This window comes from Saccopteryx bilineata, chromosome 10 (assembly GCF_036850765.1).
Source record: "Saccopteryx bilineata isolate mSacBil1 chromosome 10, mSacBil1_pri_phased_curated, whole genome shotgun sequence".
Taxonomy (NCBI): Eukaryota; Metazoa; Chordata; class Mammalia; order Chiroptera; family Emballonuridae; genus Saccopteryx; species Saccopteryx bilineata.
The window spans coordinates 40,081,188-40,101,847 of NC_089499.1; the positions used below are offsets into that span (position 1 = coordinate 40,081,188).

At 38.4% G+C, this 20,660-nt stretch overlaps 1 protein-coding gene across 2 annotated transcripts in view; it reads right to left on the reverse strand.

Annotated features, from left to right (window-relative positions):
* STAG1 (STAG1 cohesin complex component) overlaps positions 1–20,660 on the reverse strand; it is a 468,912-nt gene that overhangs the window by 126,817 nt on the left and 321,435 nt on the right. For both annotated transcript variants that reach the window (XM_066244489.1, XM_066244487.1), the window contains 2 exons: positions 14,488–14,595; positions 8,089–8,203 (listed from right to left, as the gene is read on the reverse strand). In XM_066244489.1, coding sequence (XP_066100586.1) covers positions 8,089–8,203; positions 14,488–14,595 — 223 coding nt within the window. The remainder of the gene's footprint in view (positions 1–8,088; positions 8,204–14,487; positions 14,596–20,660) is intronic.

Genomic DNA, 20,660 nt, shown 5'->3' on the forward strand with positions numbered 1-20,660 from the left:
AAGAAGAGAGAGAAAGCCAGGGCAAGGAACGGGAAGCATTTGCCTCTCGTATGTGCCTTGATTTGGGCAAACCTGGGATTTTGAACTCGTAAATTCAGCATTCCAGGTTGACGCTTTATCCACTGCGCCAAGACAGTTCAGGCAGGATTGGCTTTTTTTTTTTTTTTACAGAGAGAGTTAGAGAGAGGGATAGACAGACAGGAACGGAGAGAGATGAGAAGCATCAATCATCAGTTTCTCATTGCAATACCTTAGTTGCTCATCGACTGCTTTTTCTTATGTGCCTTGACTGTGGGCTTTCAGCAGACTAAGTAACCCCTTGCTCAAGCCAGCGACTTTGGGTCCAAGCTGGTGAGCTTTGCTCAAACCAGATGTGCCCGTGCTCAAGCTGGCGACCTCAGGGTCTCGAACCTGGGTCCTCCACATCCCAGTCTGATGCTCTATCCACTGTGCCACCGCCTGGTCAGGCTGGATTGGCATTTTTTTTTTTAAATTTTTTTTTCTTTTTCATTTTTTCTGAAGCTGGAAATGGGGAGAGACAGTCAGACAGACTCCCGCATGCGCCCGACCGGGATCCACCCGGCACGCCCACCAGGGGCGACGCTCTGCACACCAGGGGGCGATAATCTGCCCATCCTGGGCGTCGCCATGTTGCGACCAGAGCCACTCTAGCGCCTGGGGCAGAGGCCACAGAGCCATCCCCAGCGCCCGGGCCATCTTTGCTCCAATGGAGCCTTGGCTGCGGGAGGGGAAGAGAGAGACAGAGAGGAAAGCGCGGCGGAGGGGTGGAAAGCAAATGTGCGCTTCTCCTGTGTGCCCTGGCCGGGAATCGAACCCGGGTCCTCAGCACGCTAGGCCGACGCTCTACCGCTGAGCCAACCGGCCAGGGCCTGGATTGGCATTTTTAAGGATCACTTTTCTATGTCTTCAACCCAGTACATTAAAATGTAGCTTGGGCATACAGTCATTATTATAGATAATGTGTGTGTGTGTACGTGTGCGTGTGTTAGCCACTGTTCTCAACGTAGATGCTAATTTATTAGACCAGGGGTCGGGAACCTTTTTGGCTGAGAGAGCCATGAATGCCACATATATTAAAATGTAATTCCATGAGAGCCATATAACGACCCATGTACGTTATGCATTATCCAATAAAAATTTGGTGTTGTCCAGGAGGACATCTGTGATTGGCTCCAGCCACCCACAACCATGAACATGAGCGGTAGGAAATGAATGGATTGTAATACATGAGAATGTTTTATATTTTTAACATTTTTTTTTATTAAAGATTTGTTTGCGAGCCAGATGCAGCCATCAAGAGCCACATCTGGCTCGCAAGCCATAGGTCCCCTACCCCTGTCTTAGACCATTTACTCATATCTTTCTGACTGTAAGGTGGTGGTGGCTATGTAGAATGTATTCTGTTAACACCAATAACCAGTTGTTCATAACCTCAATATGTATATCAGAAGGATGTGAAAATGTCCTCTTTTGTGATTAGAAGTTCCAAATGTACCAATATTAGTACTAACAATCAGTATAACATGGTCAATTCAGGAATTGGTTTGATATAATGTTTATGACAGTCTTTCTGTCTTGGGGTGTTTGTGATGGCCATGTAGCTTGCTAGTCTCAAATCTTTACAACTATACCATGTAAGTGCATGTTTAAGAAAAAAGAAAATAAGATGGCCAGTAAGAGGAAAAGATTGCAACTACCTTTCAAATACTTTATACCAAAAACATTTTATTGGTAGTGAAAGATGAAACTCTAAGAAGGAAGGCCTTGAGGCATTCTCAGTGGCTATAAAAACTCTGGGATTAAAAAGAATTTGGAACCCCAAAAATGAGTTTTCTAAAAAGTTTATGATATCATATTTTATAAAAACAGCATAAAAATAAGATCTGCAAACATTCCTTGTAGTCTTTAGAAATTAGATAAAGGAAAAAAGGTAACACATTAATAGTCATTGCTTAACAATATGGCTAAAGTTATGTTAAAATTTATTTATAGATAATATGCAACATATATAAAATTATATTTAGGTAGATTTTACCCTGCTATATATCTAAGTATAATTTATATTACATTCTCTAAGCTGGTATTAAGACAAACCAATCTCATTTTCCTATGACTTTACACTCTTCTGGGTGCACAGCGGGTTGGAGGACAACTTGAATGAAGGCAAGAAAGCAGAGAAGAAAAAAGAGACTCAAAAGTCTGGTCTATGCTATATAATAAAGCAAAGACCGGGGGTTCTCTCTCTGATTTTCCCATCAGCATTGAAGAGGCCTCCCGATCCCATCCTCTTTTCTCGCTCCAGATATACAGAAAAAGTTTATATAGGTGGATGAGGACCCTCAATCTCCTCAGCGAGATCTTCTGAACATGGCTTTTAAGGTCTATAATGACCAAGGGGCAGACAAAGCCACCCAGCATAGTGTATCCCAAGGTTCTCCTCACCACCTCCGTGGCTGCAAAACTCTTGGAAAGGGCCCCTTGGTCTCATCTCTCCAGGCTGAAAAGAACAGGGACTCCATCTCCACACATGCCTGCAGATAGCTTTTCCAGTCTACCTTAATCGTTACTGTCATTGTGACTTGAACTCTAGCTGCAAAGTGTAGAAATGTGACAATTCCAGTGCTATGTGGACTTTATCTGGATGTGTTGCTGGACTCCTGGACTTTTTCTGGTCTCCTGGACTTTTCCTGGATGTGTTTCCTGGACTCCTGCTTCTTGTAACAGCTCTATGCTAATTTTCTGTTTATTCTGTATTTTTCCTATCTGCCTCTGTATTAGAACCTGGGAAATCAGACGAGTGCAAATCTCAGCACATGACCTAAATATAAAAAATATAAAAAGGGCCTGACCAGGCGGTGGCGCAGTGGATAGAGCGTCAAACTGGGATGTGGAGTACTCAGGTTAGAGACCCCAAGGTTGTCAGCTTGAGCACAGGCTCATCTGGTTCGAGCAAAGCTCACCAGCTTGGACCCAAGGTCGCTGGCTCAAGCAAGGGGTTACGCGATCCGCTGAAGGACCGCAGTCAAGGTACATATGAGAAAGCAATCAATGAACAACTAAGGTGTTGCACACTCAATGAAAAACTAATGATCGATGCTTCTCATCTCTCCGTTCCTGTCTGTCTGTCCCTGTCTATCCCTCTCTCTGACTCTGTAAAAAAAAAAAAAAAAAAAAAAAAAAAAAAAATATATATATATATATATATATATATATATATATATATATATATATATATAAAAATAAAGGGGGCATATGTGGGAGACGGGCCTTGGGCTGGTGGGGTCGTTTGTAGCCTAAGGCTTGGTTTGGGAGTAAGCCTTTCCCACTCTTTTAATACTAAGACTTTTTAATACTAAGATCTTTTCAACACTAAGCTTTTCTCCACACCCTTGACTATTGCATGATGTGGAGTGATGCACTTTTATGAGGAATCCAATTTGTGCCTCAGATTAGTAGCTTTGTATCAGAGACTTCCTTATTTGTATACTGGCTTAAAGGCTTTAATTGTCGATGGTATATAATAAAGCAAAGACCGGGAGCTCTCTCTCTCTCTCTCTGATGTTGCCATCAGCATTGAAGAGGCCTCCCGATCCCATCCTCTTTAAAAAAAAAAAATCTGAGGAAAGTCTTAGAGAGCTCTGTGACAACATGAAGAAAAATAACATCTGCATCATAGGGGTTCCTGAAAAAGAAGAGAAAGATCAAGGGATAGAGACTTTGTTCAATCATATCATAGCTGAAAACTTCCCTAAATTAATGCAGGAGAAACTCTCACAAGTTCAAGAAGCACAGAGAACTCCATTAAAGAGAAACCTAAAGAAACCTACACCAAGACATATCATAATAAAAATACCAAAGCTAAGTGATAAAGAGAAAATATTAAAAGCTGCAAGAGAAAAAAAAGCTATCACCTACAATGGAGCCCCCATAAGGATGACATCCGACTTCTCAACAGAAACACTTGAGGCCAGAAGGGAACGGCAAGAAATATTCAAAGTAATGCAGAACAAGAACCTACAACCAAGACTACTTTATCCAGCAAGGCTATCATTTAAAATTGAAGGAGAAATAAAAAGCTTCCCAGACAAAAAAAAAACAAAACTCAAGGAATTCACTACAACCAAACCAATGCTGCAGGAAATGTTAAGGGGCCTGTTGTAAACAGATCAAAGTAGGAAAAGAATATAGCAAAAGAGGAATGCAGCTTTAAAGAATAAAATGGCGGCCCTGGCTGGTTGGCTCAGTGGTAGAGCGTCAGCCTGGTGTGCAGGAGTCCCGGGTTTGATTCCTGGCCAGGGCACACAGGAAAAGCACCCATCTGCTTCTCCACCCCTCCCCCTCTCCTTCCTCTCTGTCTCTCTCTTCCCCTCCTGCTGCCAAGGCTCCATTGGAGCAAAATTGGCCCGGGCGCTGAGAATGGCTCTATGGCCTCTGTCTCAGGTGCTAGAATGGCTCTGGATGCAACAGAACAACGGCCCAGATGGGCGGAGCATCGCCCCCTGGTGGGCTTGCTGGGTGGATCCTGGTCGGGCGCATGCGGAAGTCTGACTGCCTCCCCGTTTCCAACTTCAGAAAAAAAAAGAATAAAATGGCAATAAACAAGTACATATCAGTAATAACCTTAAATGTAAATGGATTAAATGATCCAATCAAAAGACATAGGGTAGCTGCGTGGATAAGAAAACAGGACCTGTACATATGCTGTCTACAAGAGACACACCTTAAAACAAAAGATGCACATAGACTGAAGGTAAAAGGGTGGAAAACATTTCATGCAAATGAAAATGAAAAAAAAGCTGGGGTAGCAATATTTATATCAGACAAAATGGACTTTAAAACAAAGGATATAGTAAGAGATAAAGAAGGCCACTACATAATGATAAAGTGAGTAATCCAACAGGAAGATATAACTATTATAAATATCTATGAACCTAATATAGGAGCACCTAAATATATAAAGCAGACTTTGATGGATATAAAGGGTGAGATCAACAGCAATACTATAATAGTAGGATATTTTAATACCCCACTAACATCAGTAGATAGATCCTCAAGAAAGAAAATTAACAAACATCAGACGTAAAGGACATACTAGATCAACTCGATCTGATATCTTCAGAACCTTTCACCCTAAAGCAGCAGAATATACATTTTTTTCAAGTGCTCAACCTTTTTTTTTTTAAATTAAGAAAGCGGTGGGAGGGAGGGAGGCAGAGACAGATTCCTATATTCAGTCCAATGGGGATCCACCTGTCAAGCCCCCAACAGAGCGATGCTCTCTCCACCTGGAGCCACTGCTCTGTTGCTCGGCAACCAAACTATTTTAGCGCCCAAGGTCAGGCCATAGAGCTATCCTCAGTGCCCAGGCCGAAATTGCTGAACCACTCGAGCCATGGTTGTGGGAGAGAAAGAATGAAGGAGAGAGAGAGATAAAGAGAGAAGAGAGAGAGAGAGAGAGAGAGAGCAGGGGGAGGGGTGGAGAAACAGATGTTTGGTTGTTTCTCCTGTGTGTCCTGATTGAGAAATGAACCCAGGACTTCTACATGCCGGCTGACAACTCTACTGCTGAGCCAACCAGCCAGGGCTTGATTCATCTTTAATTAACTTTGGGAATGTCAGTGTAATGGCAGAGTGAGAGATATCCTTGATCTCTCCCATTGCAATTTCAAGAAACAAAACAGCTATAAGGCAGCAGAAGAACCCCTGCTGGGCCTACAGGCTTGCCTGAAGAGATCTGCACATCAATTAACTAAAGGTGGGAAGGGTTGAGGAGGGGGCTCTGGAGAGGAGAGAAACCCAGACTGTCTGGGTTTTGTCTGCTGGGGCTCCAGAGAAGGAAGAAACTGAAGTGACTAAGTCTTATTCTGCCAAGAGGAGTGAAAAGACTTGGAGAGATACTAAATCATAATGGTGGTAGAACAAGGGGTCACTGTCAGCTTTCCTGTGGTCTGCTGGCAGCCCGCACTTGGGACAGAAATGGAGAAAAACAAAGTGCAATGCCCAAACTCCCAGAATACTATTATGTATCGAAGTTATCCTCCAAATATGAAGGAGAAATAAAAACTTTTACAGACATACAGAAGTTGAAGGAATAGATCACCTGAAAATCTCCACTGCAGAAAATACTCAAGGGCAATATAAAGAACAAAACAAAAGTAAAAGCTCCAACAAGGTTACAATATAAACAAGGATAATCTGTGACAAAACTATAAAAGAGGAGAGAATAAAGATCTGTAGTAGCAAACGAAGATGGAGTGCAGAAGCACTCATAAGACAAATGATATAGGAAAAGAAGCTCATCTTCACTAGCTATTAAAAGAAATGCAAATTGAAACTACAATAAGATACCACCTCACACCTGTTATATTGGCTATTATCAACAAGACAGATAATAACAAGTGTTGGAGAGGCTGCACTTTGCAAATTATTTAAAGAAAATAAATATAATTTTCTTTAAGTCATTATGCAGTGTGGTCTCTTGATCAGAAGCATAAAATCAACCAGGAGAGCTTGTTAGAAATGCAGCATCTCAGGCCCCAACACAGAGCTAGTGAATCAAAACTGGCATTTTAACAGATTCCCACATAATCTGTACACAAATTTAAAACACTGTTCTTAAACACATCCTTTACTCAAACGGAACTCTCCAATTAGTTTTATTTTTACTTTATTCTTTTTCTATTCATTCCCAATTTGCTTAAAATATATTGGCAACTGTACTACTTTTCTGCTCCACTTTGCTCTGACTCCCACTCATTCCAGTGACTAGTTCTTCCTTCTCTTTAGTATTAATTTTCAGATAGGCAGCCTGTTTGTCCCTCTATTCCTCATCACTATAGAGTTCCTCCAGCACTTTCAAATTTGAGCAGTTATAGAATCTTTTAACTTTCTCTTCTAGGATATTCCAACACAAATCAAAAATACTTTTTCCAAAGTAAAATTAAGAGTCCCAAATTTCTAGATTTTCTTTACAACTCTGTTCCCATTGATTTCTAAGTCAAGGAGCTTATTCATTCAGGGGCTCTTTAGGTTTAGCTTACTACTCTCCACTGTCACAACAGTAGTAGGAAGTACGGTTATAAAAAGCAAAGAAAATTTTTGTGAACAAACCAAAGTTCACTTGTACAAACATTCTAGTAGACAATATATTCAGAATATTCATTACAAAATTACGGAAGTGATAACTAATAGAAGTACTGTTATAAAGCTTATAAAACTATTACTAAAAACATTTACATTGATATTCTCCTTTCTCATTAAATAACAAGTAAAAATTTCAAACCAGAACAAATGGTTGTAACATTTAATAACTTTCACAAACTGTTTAAGTAATGTAATTTAAAAGCTACGGAAAAATTTTCAAGAAAAACACAAAGCAACAATAATTATGCGATACTGCAATACTGTTAATAGTTTAAAAACTGCTAGTCTATATACAGTATTGAACCACACCTGCATACATATTCCAATAAAAGGCAGATAAATTACCGATTCCATATCAGGCAATCTATGGAGGAAATCTGGTAAGAAACAGGTTTATTTTCATTTAATTGAAAAATATCAATTTGAGGCAATATAGGGGTTGGCCCTATGGGGTGGCCAGAAAAGCCAAATGGCCGGAAGTATAAGCTGACCACAAAAAGATCACCCTCCTCAAAAACAGCCAAACAAACAAAAAATAAAAACAAAACAAAAGCAGAATTTTATCTCCTTTCTAACTGCTTACTTTTCCTAGTCTGACATGGAAAATTCCACAAACCTATCTTTTTCAAAAAGCCTGTTTTTTCTTGTAAGCCTGCTTTATCCCCAGCATATAAAAGCAACTAAGCAGAGACATTCCCTACCTGACCGCCACCATGCTGTTAGAGAACCTTCCTTTCCTCTGTGCTTGTTTCCCTTGTGCTCAAGCATAAGCTTAATAAAATGACTCAAAATTTCAGTGGGGTTTCTTGATTTTACCTTGGGAAACCCAAGAACCCAAATGCTGCTACAAATTAATTACAATAAATTAAATAAAAATTTTATTTAAGATGTAATCTAAAACAAAATAGTATCTTAAAAATTTACCTCACTTTCAAGAAAGAAAAGAACCAGCATCCTAATGAGATTCCCATTTGGACTGTTCCTTCCCCTCCTCTTTGCTAATGCTTCTTCTGCTTGTGGGTCGTGTCTGCTAAATAGCCTGGAAAAAAGTAACAAACAAGAGCATTACAAATTTATATGGATATAAATTTTAGTCTTTTCCTTCACTGTATAAATTATTTCAGTGTTAAAAAAATAACAGAGATCAGGCTACTGATTTATTTCAATACAAATAGGTAACTGATGTTTTTATAGATAAAAAAAGGTTAGATCTGAAATTTTTTTTTTCAGAGAGAGAGAGACAGAGAGAGGGATATATAGGGACAGACAGACAGGAATGAAGAGAGATGAGAAGCATCAATCATCAGTTTTTCGTTGTGACACCTTAGTTGTTCATTAATTGCTTTCTTGTATGTGCCTTGATTGCGGGCCTTCAGCAGACTGAGTAACCCCTTGATCGAGCCAGCGACCTTGGGTCCAAGCTGGTGAGCTTTTGCTCAAACCAGATGAGCCCGCACTCATGCTGGCGACCTCGGGGTCTCAAACCTGGGTCCTCCGCATCCCAGTCTGATGCTCTATCCACTGTGCCACCGCCTGGTCAGACAGATCTGAAAATTTCATATATATAGTTCAACCATATATAAAGTATAAAAGGGGCACTGGATGGTTGGCTCAGTGGTAGAGCGTCAGCTTGGCTTGGAGTCCCAGGTTTGATTCCTGGCCAGGGCACACAGGAGAAGCGCCCATCTGCTTCTCCACCCCTCCCCCTCTCCTTCCTCTCTGTCTCACTCTTCCCCTCCTGCAGCAAGGGCTCCACTGGAGCAAAGTTGGCCCAGGCGCTGGGGGTGGCTCTAAGGCCTCTGCCTCAGGCTCTAGAATGGCTCTGGTTGCAACAGAGCATCGCCCCCTGGTGGGCATGCCGGGTGGATCCCGGTCGGGCACATGCAGGAGTCTGACTGCCTCCCCGTTTCTAACTTCAGAAAAATACAAAAAAGAAAAAAGAAAAAAATAGTATAATAGGAAGTTTTACTGATAACTAATTAATGTTCAAATACTTATGAAAATATAAACATTTTATATGATAAATACTATCAAGTATATAATTTTAAAGAGTTCTAGTTCCTTAAATTCATTCTTTAAATCAAGATTATTTCTTACACTCTTTTGTGCTTATTAGACTATTATTACCTAAAGACAGTACTCACTAGCTCAATGGTATTGAGTAAAATGACATAAACATTAAATTTATAAAAATACCATTTAGCTACAAAACTTCTAAAATATGGCAAAGAAATAACCTGAAAATATTTATTTGCTAAACAGATTTATTCTAACAAAACCTAAAGACCGATAAAGGTGATTTATTCCCAAGTATTATTCCAGGTTTTAAAAAGGATGTAAAATTAACAAAGAAAAATTCCTTGTTTTCACTGGGCTATCACTCATGTGAATGAAGATAAACAATAAATAAATATATAATATCTCGCCCTGGCTGGATAGGTCGGAGTATCATCCCAAAGTGCAGAGGTTGCCAGTTTGATCCCTGGTCAGGGCATATACAGGAACAGATTGATGTTCCTGGCTTTCTCTAAAGTCACTTAATAAACATTAAAAATAAATAAGTAAATATATCTCACTTGTTATAAGAAAAAGACAAGAAACTAAGGGTGGGGACACAGAATGTGCTAATTTAGATATGAACATCACAATGGGCCTATCAAAATTGAGACTGAATAGCTGAATGAAGAAGGAATAATTTCATCTGTCATAAAAACACACCAATCTCAAGCAGAAAATAAGTACTAAGAAGTTGAATTTGATAGGGAGGGCATATGGAAGGAGGAGAAGACTAGAGTATTAACTTGAAGTATATCAGCATATCTATCAAACTGGTTTAAGAAAGTTTTCTTTACATGAATGGCTTTCAGAAGGAGGAAAAATGAAAAATATGAGCGTCTTTTATAACTAAAATTTATAAGTCTGGGTAACTGCACTCACTGTATATAAATGATACTTAGAAATTAGCTTAGTATTTCAAATATTAAAATGTAGAATTTTTGATGGCATATTAAAATATGCATTTTAGATATGTTTTGTTATTTTTTTTGGATACTTGGTTAAATTCATAAACAAGACTACGAAACAACCATGAGCATATGCACATGGCAAGCATTTTTAAAAAATCATAGAATTGCTGGGGCTACTCTATAGCTTACTTGTTAAGATTTTAAAAGATCACAATACTAAATCATAAAAGAATGCTCAAAAAAATCATTAAAAATCAAAGGTTCTCAAACCTTTGATCTCCATCCAGGTCAGGGGCATAAAACAAGCTTATAAAGTGAAGCTTTTTCTGAATAGAAATTGGAATCATTTTTACAAAGATATAAAAATAGCAAAGGCTTACTTACTTGTGGCCTTTTATGAAAAATATTCCAGCTTTAAAATTTTTAGCAAGTATTTTAAACTTAGAGAAATCAACACATATAAAAAAATCCTTATGAGTTAAGTGCTGCCAGTTTATGACCTCTATTCCATAGAGAACCAACCTCTTTAGTTTACTTTTTCTTTTAAACTACAGAAGAAATAAAATATTCCTAAAAAACACAAAGCTGCCTGACCTGCGGTGGTGCAGTGGATAAGGCATCGACCTGGAATGCTGAGGTCATTGGTTCAAAACCCTAAGCTTGACCAGTTAAGGCACATATGAGAAGCAACTACTAGATGTTTCCAGCTCCCCAACCCTATTTCTCTCTCTCTCTCTCTCTCTCTCTCTCTCTCAAAAAAAAAATTTATTGATGAGAGACAGATATATTTGTTGTTTCACCCATTTATGCATTCACTGGTTGATTCTTGTATGTGTCCCAACCAGGGATTGAACCCACAACCTTCATATAGCAGGTGTTCTTTTTTTTTTTTTTTTTGTATTTTTCTGAAGTTGGAAACGGGGAGGCAGTCAGACAGACTCCCGCATGTGCCCGACTGGGATCCACCAGGCATGCCCACCAGGGGGAGATGCTCTGCCCATCTGGGGCATTGCTCTGTTGCAACCAGAGCCATTCTAGCACCTGAGACAGAGGCCATAGAGCCATCCTCAGCGCCCCGGCCAACTTTGCTCCAATGGAGCCTCTGCTGTGGGAGGGAAAGAGAGAGACAGAGAGGAAGGAGAAGGGGAGGGGTGGAGAAGCAGATGGGCGCCTCTCCGGTGTGCCCTGGCCGGGAATCGAACCCGGGACTCCTGCACGCCAGGCCAATGCTCTACCACTGAGCCAACCGGCCAGGGCCATAGCAGGTGTTCTAAGGGTGATATTTTGCTTTTCAATTAAACTAAAACTGTACATACATTTTTCTGCGTTGCTATGGATTACTAATTAATAATCTGCGTTGCTATGGATTACTAATAAATAATCCTCATCCGAAAAGAAAGAAAAAACAACATGAAAAATTGGGCATTTTGAAGGTAATTATAGATTACAAATGTTGAGAAGGTAAGATGAGAGATCAGAATTTTTAAACAGAAAAAACACTGGTGTAAAATAAAATATTAATTATACTGTGGAAGATTTTTTTTTTCATTTTCTGTTGCATGAGGTTTTAGAACTGTTTCTATATATTTCTGCATCGCTGATTCCAAATATGAAATCCGTTTTTTGGTGCATGTTCTAGTTTTTATGCAATTTTAATTTCTTTTTGTTACAGTTAATGGCATGCATTGGTTTTTAAATTGGAGTTAAAGGGCAATGACTCTTAGATTGAACATAACCACAAGGCAATTAATGTTTTAGAAACATCACTTTTAAAAATTATACTTTTTTTTAAATGTAAAAAACTATCTGATAAAAATATATATCTGAAAAAATGGCATATGATCGCATATCCTAATATTCCTTCAACAATACGACCTATCCTACACTCTGAGACACTCCCGGTTCCAGTTTTCTTTTCTTTTCTTTTTTTTTTATAAATAAATTTTTATTATAATGGGGTGACATCAATAAATTAGGGTACATATATTCAAAGAAAACATTTCCAGGTTATCTTGTCATTTAGTTCTGTTGCATACCTATCACCCAAAGAGAGATCATCCTTCGTCACCCTCTATCCAGTTTTCTTTGTACACCTCCCCCTCCCCCTCCCCCGGTTCCAGTTTTCAATGGTTTTATTTCTTCTAAGAATGAAGAAATGAACATGGTGATCAAGTGTATTTTGATAAGATGCATGAGGAAATGGTTGTAGAATCTAAAGGGTCTTCTTCTGATGCCAAGTAGTCATTAACCCCTCAGCAGTTTAGCCAACCTGAATTGAATGATTTAGTAAGAAATTTGGGCCTATCATAGAAAGTAGCCTCCAGGCTTCAAGAAAAGAATGTACTTCACAGGTCAGCTAAAGTATCCCATTTCAGGAAGTGTGAACAAAATTTTTTGGACTTTTTTCCCCGAAGACAAACACTTTGTTTACTGTCATGATATCAGTAGTCTTCTCAGCCAGCTAGGTGTTACCGCTTACAGTCCAACAAAATGGCGAATATTTCTTGACAGCTCTAAACAGAGTCTGAAATGTGTTCTCCTACACAACGGTAATGTTTATGCCAGGGGTCCCCAAACTTTTTACACAGGGGGCCAGTTCACTGTCCCTCAGACCGTTGGAGGGCCAGACTATAAAAAAAAACTATGAACAAATCCCTATGCACACTGCACATATCTTATTTTAAAGTAAAAAAAAAACAAAACAGGAACAAATACAATATTTAAAATAAAGAACAATTTAAATCAACAAACTGACCAGTATTTCAATGGGCACTATGGGCCTGCTTTTGGCTAATGAGATGGTCAATGTGCTCCTCTCACTGACCACCAGTGAAAGAAGTGCCCCTTCGGGAAGTGCGGCGGGAGCAGGATAAATGGCCTCAGGTGGTTGCATGCGGCCCGCGGGCCATAGTTTGGGGACCTCTGGTTTATGCAGTGGTTCCAATTAGTTATTCAACTCATCTGCGAGATTATAATGACATAAAAATTGTCCTTGACTTTCTGAAGTATGAGGAGCATAACTGGATCATTTGTGTGGATCTTAAAATGGTAAATTTCCTGCTAGGACAACAAAGAGGTTTCACAAAGTATCCTTGCTTTTCTGTGTTTGTGGGACAGCCAAGCTCGGGAGAAACACTGGACACAGAAGAAGTGGCCAAAACATGAAGCTCTGGAAGTAGGGATGCAAAATATTGTGAATGAATCTGTAGTTAATCAAGACAGGATCATTTTTCCCCCACTTCACATCAAACTTGGCTTTTGTTTGAAAAAATGAAGCAGTTTGTTCAGGTTTTGAATAGAGAAAGTGAATGCTTTCAACCTATTATTTCTGCTTTTCCTGCCTTTGTCTTTCGAGAAAATAAAAGCAGGTGTATTTAATGGACCTCAAATTTGAACCCTCATACATGACGAAGAATTTGCCAGGAAGATGAATAAGGAGGAGAAAGCAGCATGGCAGTCTTTTGTGGCAGTTACAAAGAACTTCCTTGGCAACAAAAAAGAAAATTATGAACTTCTGGTTCAAGGGATGCTGTTGGCTTTCCACGACATTGGATGTAGCATGAGCATTAAGATTCACTTCCTGAAGAGTCACCTTGATAAGTTTCCCGAAAATCATGGAGCTGTTAGTGATGAGCAGACTACTGCTGGAGCATCAAACAAGATTGTCCTCAACAAGTACACAAACACAAGAGCTACAAACACAAATTTTTGCCTGAATAGAATTTAAATAAGTTTTGTGCAAATTTTATGATTAAAATAAGTGTTTTAATATGTTCTATTTTGAAATTGTAGACAAATTCTGATGCAATCATATCTTTTAGTGCATTAGTGTATTTACTGCATTATATAAATTATTATATTTTCACAAAGATGATGCCCAAGAAGACATTCTACTTCATTATGTTAAACTAAATGTTGAAAATCTTATAATAAAGATGAAAACCTAAAATCTTGAATTGCAAAAAAAGTGTAGCTTACAGAGAAAAACTAATATTAGATTTGAGATCAGCACACTTGAATTAGGTAAGAACAAGTGTTTTTGTGGATGCAACAAAAACTTTGTTCCCCAGTGTTATCCGGGGGAAGATTTTATAAATTTCATGCATTTCCTCCATCTCTGTGCACATCCCCAGAGGGGACCCATCCTTTTAAATTTCAGGGAGAAGAGGTATGTGACAAAGAACATTATTCTCAGAAATGTGATTCATTATGTACACAAAGGCTGTGAGAATATTATTCTCCCTAGAATCTGCCACTTCTAGCACTGTTTTCAGTAACTACTACTCTCTACTCTCTATTACTAACTCTAAACAATAACAAAACAAAATAGGAAAGTGGATCCTGATAATTAGCTTACTTTTTATGAAGGAATTCTCCAGCTGCCACAGCAACAGGGCGATGTGCTGAGTATACCAAGTGGTAAACATTTTCACAGTCTTCATTGGAAAGAGCTTCTTCACTTCCACTGAAAAAATCAGAAAGTAACATCTGAGTCAAAACAAACATTTATTTTCTGTTATAACTTTTTTTTAGGTTTTATTCATTTTTAGAGATGGGGGGAGAGAGAGAGAGAGAGACAGAGAGAGAGAGAAGGGGGAGGAGGAGCAGGAAGCATCAACTCCCATATGTGCCTTGACTAGGCAAGCCCAGGGTTTTGAACTGGCTACCTCAGCGTTTCAGGTTGACACTTTATCCACTGCACAGCCACAGGCCAGGCTTATTTTATTTTTTAAGATGTTATTTATTCATTTTAGAGAGGAGAGAGAGAGAGAAAGAGAGGGAAGGGGAGAAGCAAGAAGCATCAACTCCCATATGTGCCCTGATCAGGGAAGCCCAGGGCTTCAAACTGGCAACCTCAGCAATTCCAGGTGGACGCTTTATCCACTGCGCCACCACAGGTCAGGCCTCCATTATAACTTTAAGCTTTGTAAAGTTCATTATAAAAGCTCAATCAAGGACTTAGTTTCATCTTTTTAATCTTATTTTGAAAACATTTTTTCATGTCATTACATACAATTCAGAAAGGAGATAAAACAAGAAAATAACAATTGTCCATAATTGTTCCCATGCATACCCAAAAACACTGACTATTAATGTCTTGGGATATATATTAGCTGACATTAGCTCAAGTTCTTTAAACGTGTGTGAGATTTTTTTGTTGATAGTTATTGGAAGTATATTAGTCCCTGTTTCATTGAGTTAAATTATAATTATAATTAGACTATGGAACTCTTCATAACTGCTTATTTTAAATTATATTTTATTAACATGTTTACAATACAACTTAGCCTTCTTTTTAAATAACATTGATTCAGTAGTCACAACCAACCTTACTAACACAAATTTCCCACCTTTCCATTATGTATTCTTAAAAGTTTGAGCCATTTCTTAGTTTGTGGAATGTGACATTAAGTATTTATTTCCTCACTATTAACATGGTTTAAAATGTCTGATGTGAGCATAGATTAACAATGACTAGATAAAGTATAGAATTCTTGGGCTGTATAGGTTCTTGATAACATAAAGGGTATTAGCTCATTCCCAGGAATTCAATCTTGGAGATGCCTCAGAAACTAGAAGAAAGTTGAGGGATCTGTCAAATACACATAAATTTAGAGTGACCTTTGCCCATGCCCAACTTATACCTCTAAATTACAAGGATGGGAAGAAGGCTAAGGGCCAAGTTTTAGCCCTTTCATCCAATTACAAGTTAAACTCATAGGAATAAAAAAAAATGTAATAAGATATCTCAAGAACCTAAGCTCATAAATGAAAAAATCTATACCAAAAGAAGAAAAATTAACAGATAAATAGTAAAGAATTTAAAGAGATATAGCAGCATGTTCAGTTTTGACTTTACTTGTTGTTTTGGGAACTATATAACCCAAAAGCCAAAAAAAAATAAGGCCAGATTATTTCATGCAAATGCTGTAAGAAACTGGAAGCTAATTTTGTGATCCTAAGCTCATTACTTACCAATATATTATATAAACAGAAATTAGAGGACTGAGCATTATAATGGGTAGAGAGGATTTCTTTCAAGGGAAAGATGTCAGTGTTGTGAAACTCTGAAACCTTCTTTCCAATTCAAACTGGAGTACAAAGTTCCAGAGATCACTATGAAACATTTATAAACATTCCTTACAATTGTTGATGCTTTATCCACTGCGCCACTACAGGTCAATACATTCCTTACAATTGTGAGCAACTATAGAAAACAGTACTTCTGTAGGGCTTATAAAGGTCTAATGTGAAAAATTGACTGTAGCAGCCCATTGTAGTAGATTAAGAAAAAGAGAGTTACAGAAATAGAGTTATACTATCTCTATCCATAAATGGTCCATATTTCATGCAGGCTAGATATGAAACACTTAATGGAAGCCAGCATGAATAGTTTTAAAATACATTGCCCAACAAGACTAATTATAGGGCAAGCAACTCCAACAGACAAAATCTGAAAGTGAGGGGCTGAGTAACAAATAACCCACAGGAGGCACTGACCACTCTGGGAAACTGTAGTCGTTTAGAGCAGGGAGGGTTCTCCCAGGAATCCTCAAAAGGACCAATGTACCTGATGAGTTAGGATACCTGACATAGCTGGAGAGCCAGAAATGAACCTTTAAATAAGACAGGTTCTGCTCTTATCTCCTGAAATGAAAAGGCAGAAAAGTACCTTAAAAAAAGGTAAGGGAGAAGATATTAAAGGAAAAGTTACTCCTTTCTCAATGAGCAAATACTGAACATAAATAAGCAAGGAAGTAAACAAAATGTTTATCATTAACATTAGAGATCTTAAACTCTAGAACACTGATTTTCAACTAGTGCAAAAAATTTTAAAACATGCAGTATCTGACTATTTAGTCAGGGGTCTCTTTTTCCTTAGAGTGTCAAATAAAAATAAAACAGCAACAAAGACAACAATAGTTACCTTGTAAATTAATCAAAATTATACCTATTTTTCTTTGTCAAATTGGCAAAAATATATTTTTGTGTGTGCTGCAGAATTGTAGTATTTTATGTGTGCCATGAGATAAAAAAGGTTAAAAATTGCTGCTCTATTTATTTTATTTTTATTTTTTATTTATTCATTTTAGAGAGGAGAGGGAGGGAGGGAGGGAGGGAGGGAGGGAGGGAGAGAGAGAGAGAGAGAGAGAGAGAGAGAGGAGAGACAGAGAGAGAGAAGGGGGGAGGAGCTGGAAGCATCAACTCCCATATGTGCCTTGACCAGGCAAGCCCAGGGTTTCGAACGAGCGACTTCAGCATCTCCAGGTCGACGTTTTATCCACTGCGCCACCACAGGTCAGGCAAAAAAAAATTGCTGCTCTAGATAATTGCAGTGAAACAGGTGGGTGGGTGGAATGTCAGGGTACTTTTTGTTTAAGGGAAAGATATCGACAAGTTACTGATATGCTTATAAAATTTTCAAGGAACACATTAACTAGGGGCCTAACATTTTAAAATAGATTTGAAAAGAAAAAAAATCTTCATAAATGACAAGAAAGAATTGTATGTAAGGATATAATGAATGCTATCAGAAGGTGTAAAAATCATGAACATATAGGTTCCAAAATATATACTATGAAGCATATGAAGCAACAAGTTATAAGTTAACAACAGTATTAGGAGACTTTAATGCATTTCTCCTGAAAATCCAACAGACAAAAATAAGCAAAGGTATAGATAATTTGACTAACACAGTACATAAATGCAAAATAATGAATTTATAAATACACAACATACAAAGCAGGGCAAAGCAAGTTCACAGTTGTCCATATAAAAATAATACAGTAATTAATAAATAACTACTCACAACTGTAAACCTACTTTTACCCCAACCTGTAGGGTATATGTTGTTCTTGGAAAACTGAACAAAACACTCAAAACATATTCTCAGAAAATACAATAAAATAGACAGCTTAAAAACTGATATATCTAGGCAAAACAAAACACAGTAACAAATAAGCCTAAAGAAGCTAGTTCTTTAAAAATAATAGTAATATGGACAAATGTGTGGCATGACTGAACAAGAAAAAAAAATACATATACAAAAATTAAAGAGGAATTAACAGAATAGCAGTTTTATGAAATACTAATATCATAAACTAAAAAATAAATAATCTGAAAACAGTAATAGAACTGACATATTCTTATAGTTTATAAAAAGCCAAAATTAGCACAAGAAGAAACAATTTAGGTAGAGATACAAGATGGCAGCAGAGTTGGTGGAAGCTACACTCACCTCCTCTCAGGATGAAAATGGAATTAAAAGTAAATTATAGAACAATCATCCTGAATAACCAACAGAAGACTAGCTGAAGAAAAGTCTTATAACCAAGGATTTATATTGTAGAATAAGCCATATTCAGACCAGTAGAAAAATTGGAGAAAAGAAAAGGGCTGGCCGTGTTCCCACAGGTGGCAGCTGAGTTTCTGGAGGGATATCTTAGCTGGGGGGTAAGCAGGGTTGATCTCCACAAAAAGCATGGGGTCTGAACCCCAAACTGAGCTCCCTAGTCCAGAGCACCAGAGTTGTGAAGAGTTACCTACATTATATCTGGTTGTGCAAAGCAGGGTGGTTACTGTCTGCCAAGAAGAGACAGAAGTCCACTAGAGACACAGGCACCTTCTTGAGGGGCCAACACACAAAATGTCAATTCACAGCCACTTACCCTGGGCTCGTACATAGGGAGGGCAAGTAGACTAAAGCTATGTAAAGAGAGTCTGGGATTTGTGACTCTGGGGGAGAGCTGCCAGAGAAAGCTGTCAGGATCTCTGTGCAGAGTCATTCTCCCATGCTGCAGACGCCATCTTTTGTGAGTGGAGCACTCTCCTCCACATGGCATCCACCTGGAGGAAAGCAATAGCCACACTCTATGGAGCTTACACCCTGCTAAAGAGTTTAGTTAGAGGCTCTTTCACTGAGTCTAACAGACAGCCGGAAGGCAAAGACAGGTGGAGGTGGACCTCAGGGTGCCTTGGGAATTTGCTGACCTACCCCAGGGTCTGGTGATGGTAAAAGCTGGCCCTAGCGTACAGCTTGGTCCTTCCCGCATATACCCAGGCTCAGCAGAGGCAGCCACAAAGAGTGGATCACTTGTAGCTCCAAAGAGATTGCCAAGCACTGGTCACAGATTGTGTTTAACATTGGCCTGCACCAGTGTTCCTCCCAAGATGCCCAGCATCAACACACCTAGAGACCAGCTTCAGACAACATCAGAAGAGGATCCAATTAGCTTCACAAGCAGCATATATAAAGGGAGATCTTGGCAGGCACCAAACCCTGCTATAGTAAATTCTGCTTTGTGTGGTCAGCTACTATACAACAGCTCGAAAGCAATGGTTGGGGTTAAACCTCACAAGCAGCCAGCCCAATAGCAATCAAGACATAATTACAACAGGAGGGCCCACATAACCCACATAAGAAACATTCCTGGAGACCCAGGTCAGTTGATCAAGGAGACTGTGCAACTGGGTCCCAAAGGACAATTAAATACATAAAAACAAATATACAAAAAAAGCAGCCAAAATGGGAAGACAAAAAAACAAGCTCCAAAGGAAAAGAACAAGAGAAATAAACAGAAAAAGAGCTAAATAAAATGGAGGTAAGCAACTTACCTGAAATAGAATTCTAAAAAAATATTTATAAGAATGTTCAAGGAACTTAGAATTTCAACAAAGAGATAGCAAGCATAGAAAAAAGATACAGAAACCTCAAAAAAGAACAAGTCAGAAATGAAGACTACAATATCTGAAAGGAAGAACAGAATAAAAGGAATAAACAATAGGTTGGATGAAGCAGAGAACGGAATCAGCAATATGGAAGACAAGGTAGGAAAAAATTACAACCACCACTCTGAGCAGCAAAAAAGAAAAAAGTATGAGAAAGAGTAAGGATAATTTAAGAGACATCTGGGACAACACAAAGCATAACAACATCCATATCATAGGGGAACTGGAAGGAGAAGCAAGAGAGCAAGAATTGACAACATATTTGGAGAAATAATGAATGAAAATTTCCCTACCTGGTGAAAGAAAAAGACACAGAAATCAGGAAGTATAGAGTCCCAAAGAAGTTGAACTCAAACAGGCCCACATCAAGATACATCATAATTAAAATGGCAAAGGTTAAAGACAGAGAGAGAACCATAAAAGTAGCAAGAAAGACAGTTACACTTACCTACAAGGAAGCTCCTATAAGACTCATCTGATTTCTCAACAAAATCATTTCAGGCCAGAAGGGATTGGCATGAAATATTCAAAGTGATAAAAAGTAAGAACTCATAACCAAGACTCTTTTACCCAGCAAGACTATCATTTATAATTAAAGGAAAAATAAAAAGCTTTTCAGATAAGTAAAGGCTAAAGGAGTTTGTTATCACCAACCCAGTATTATAGCAATGTTAAAGGGTCTTCTTTAAGAAGGACATAAAGGAAAAAAAAATACAGAGGAACATAGTTATAAAGAATAAAATGGCAATAAATGCATACCTATCAATAATCATTTTAAAAGAAAATGATTTCAACACTTCA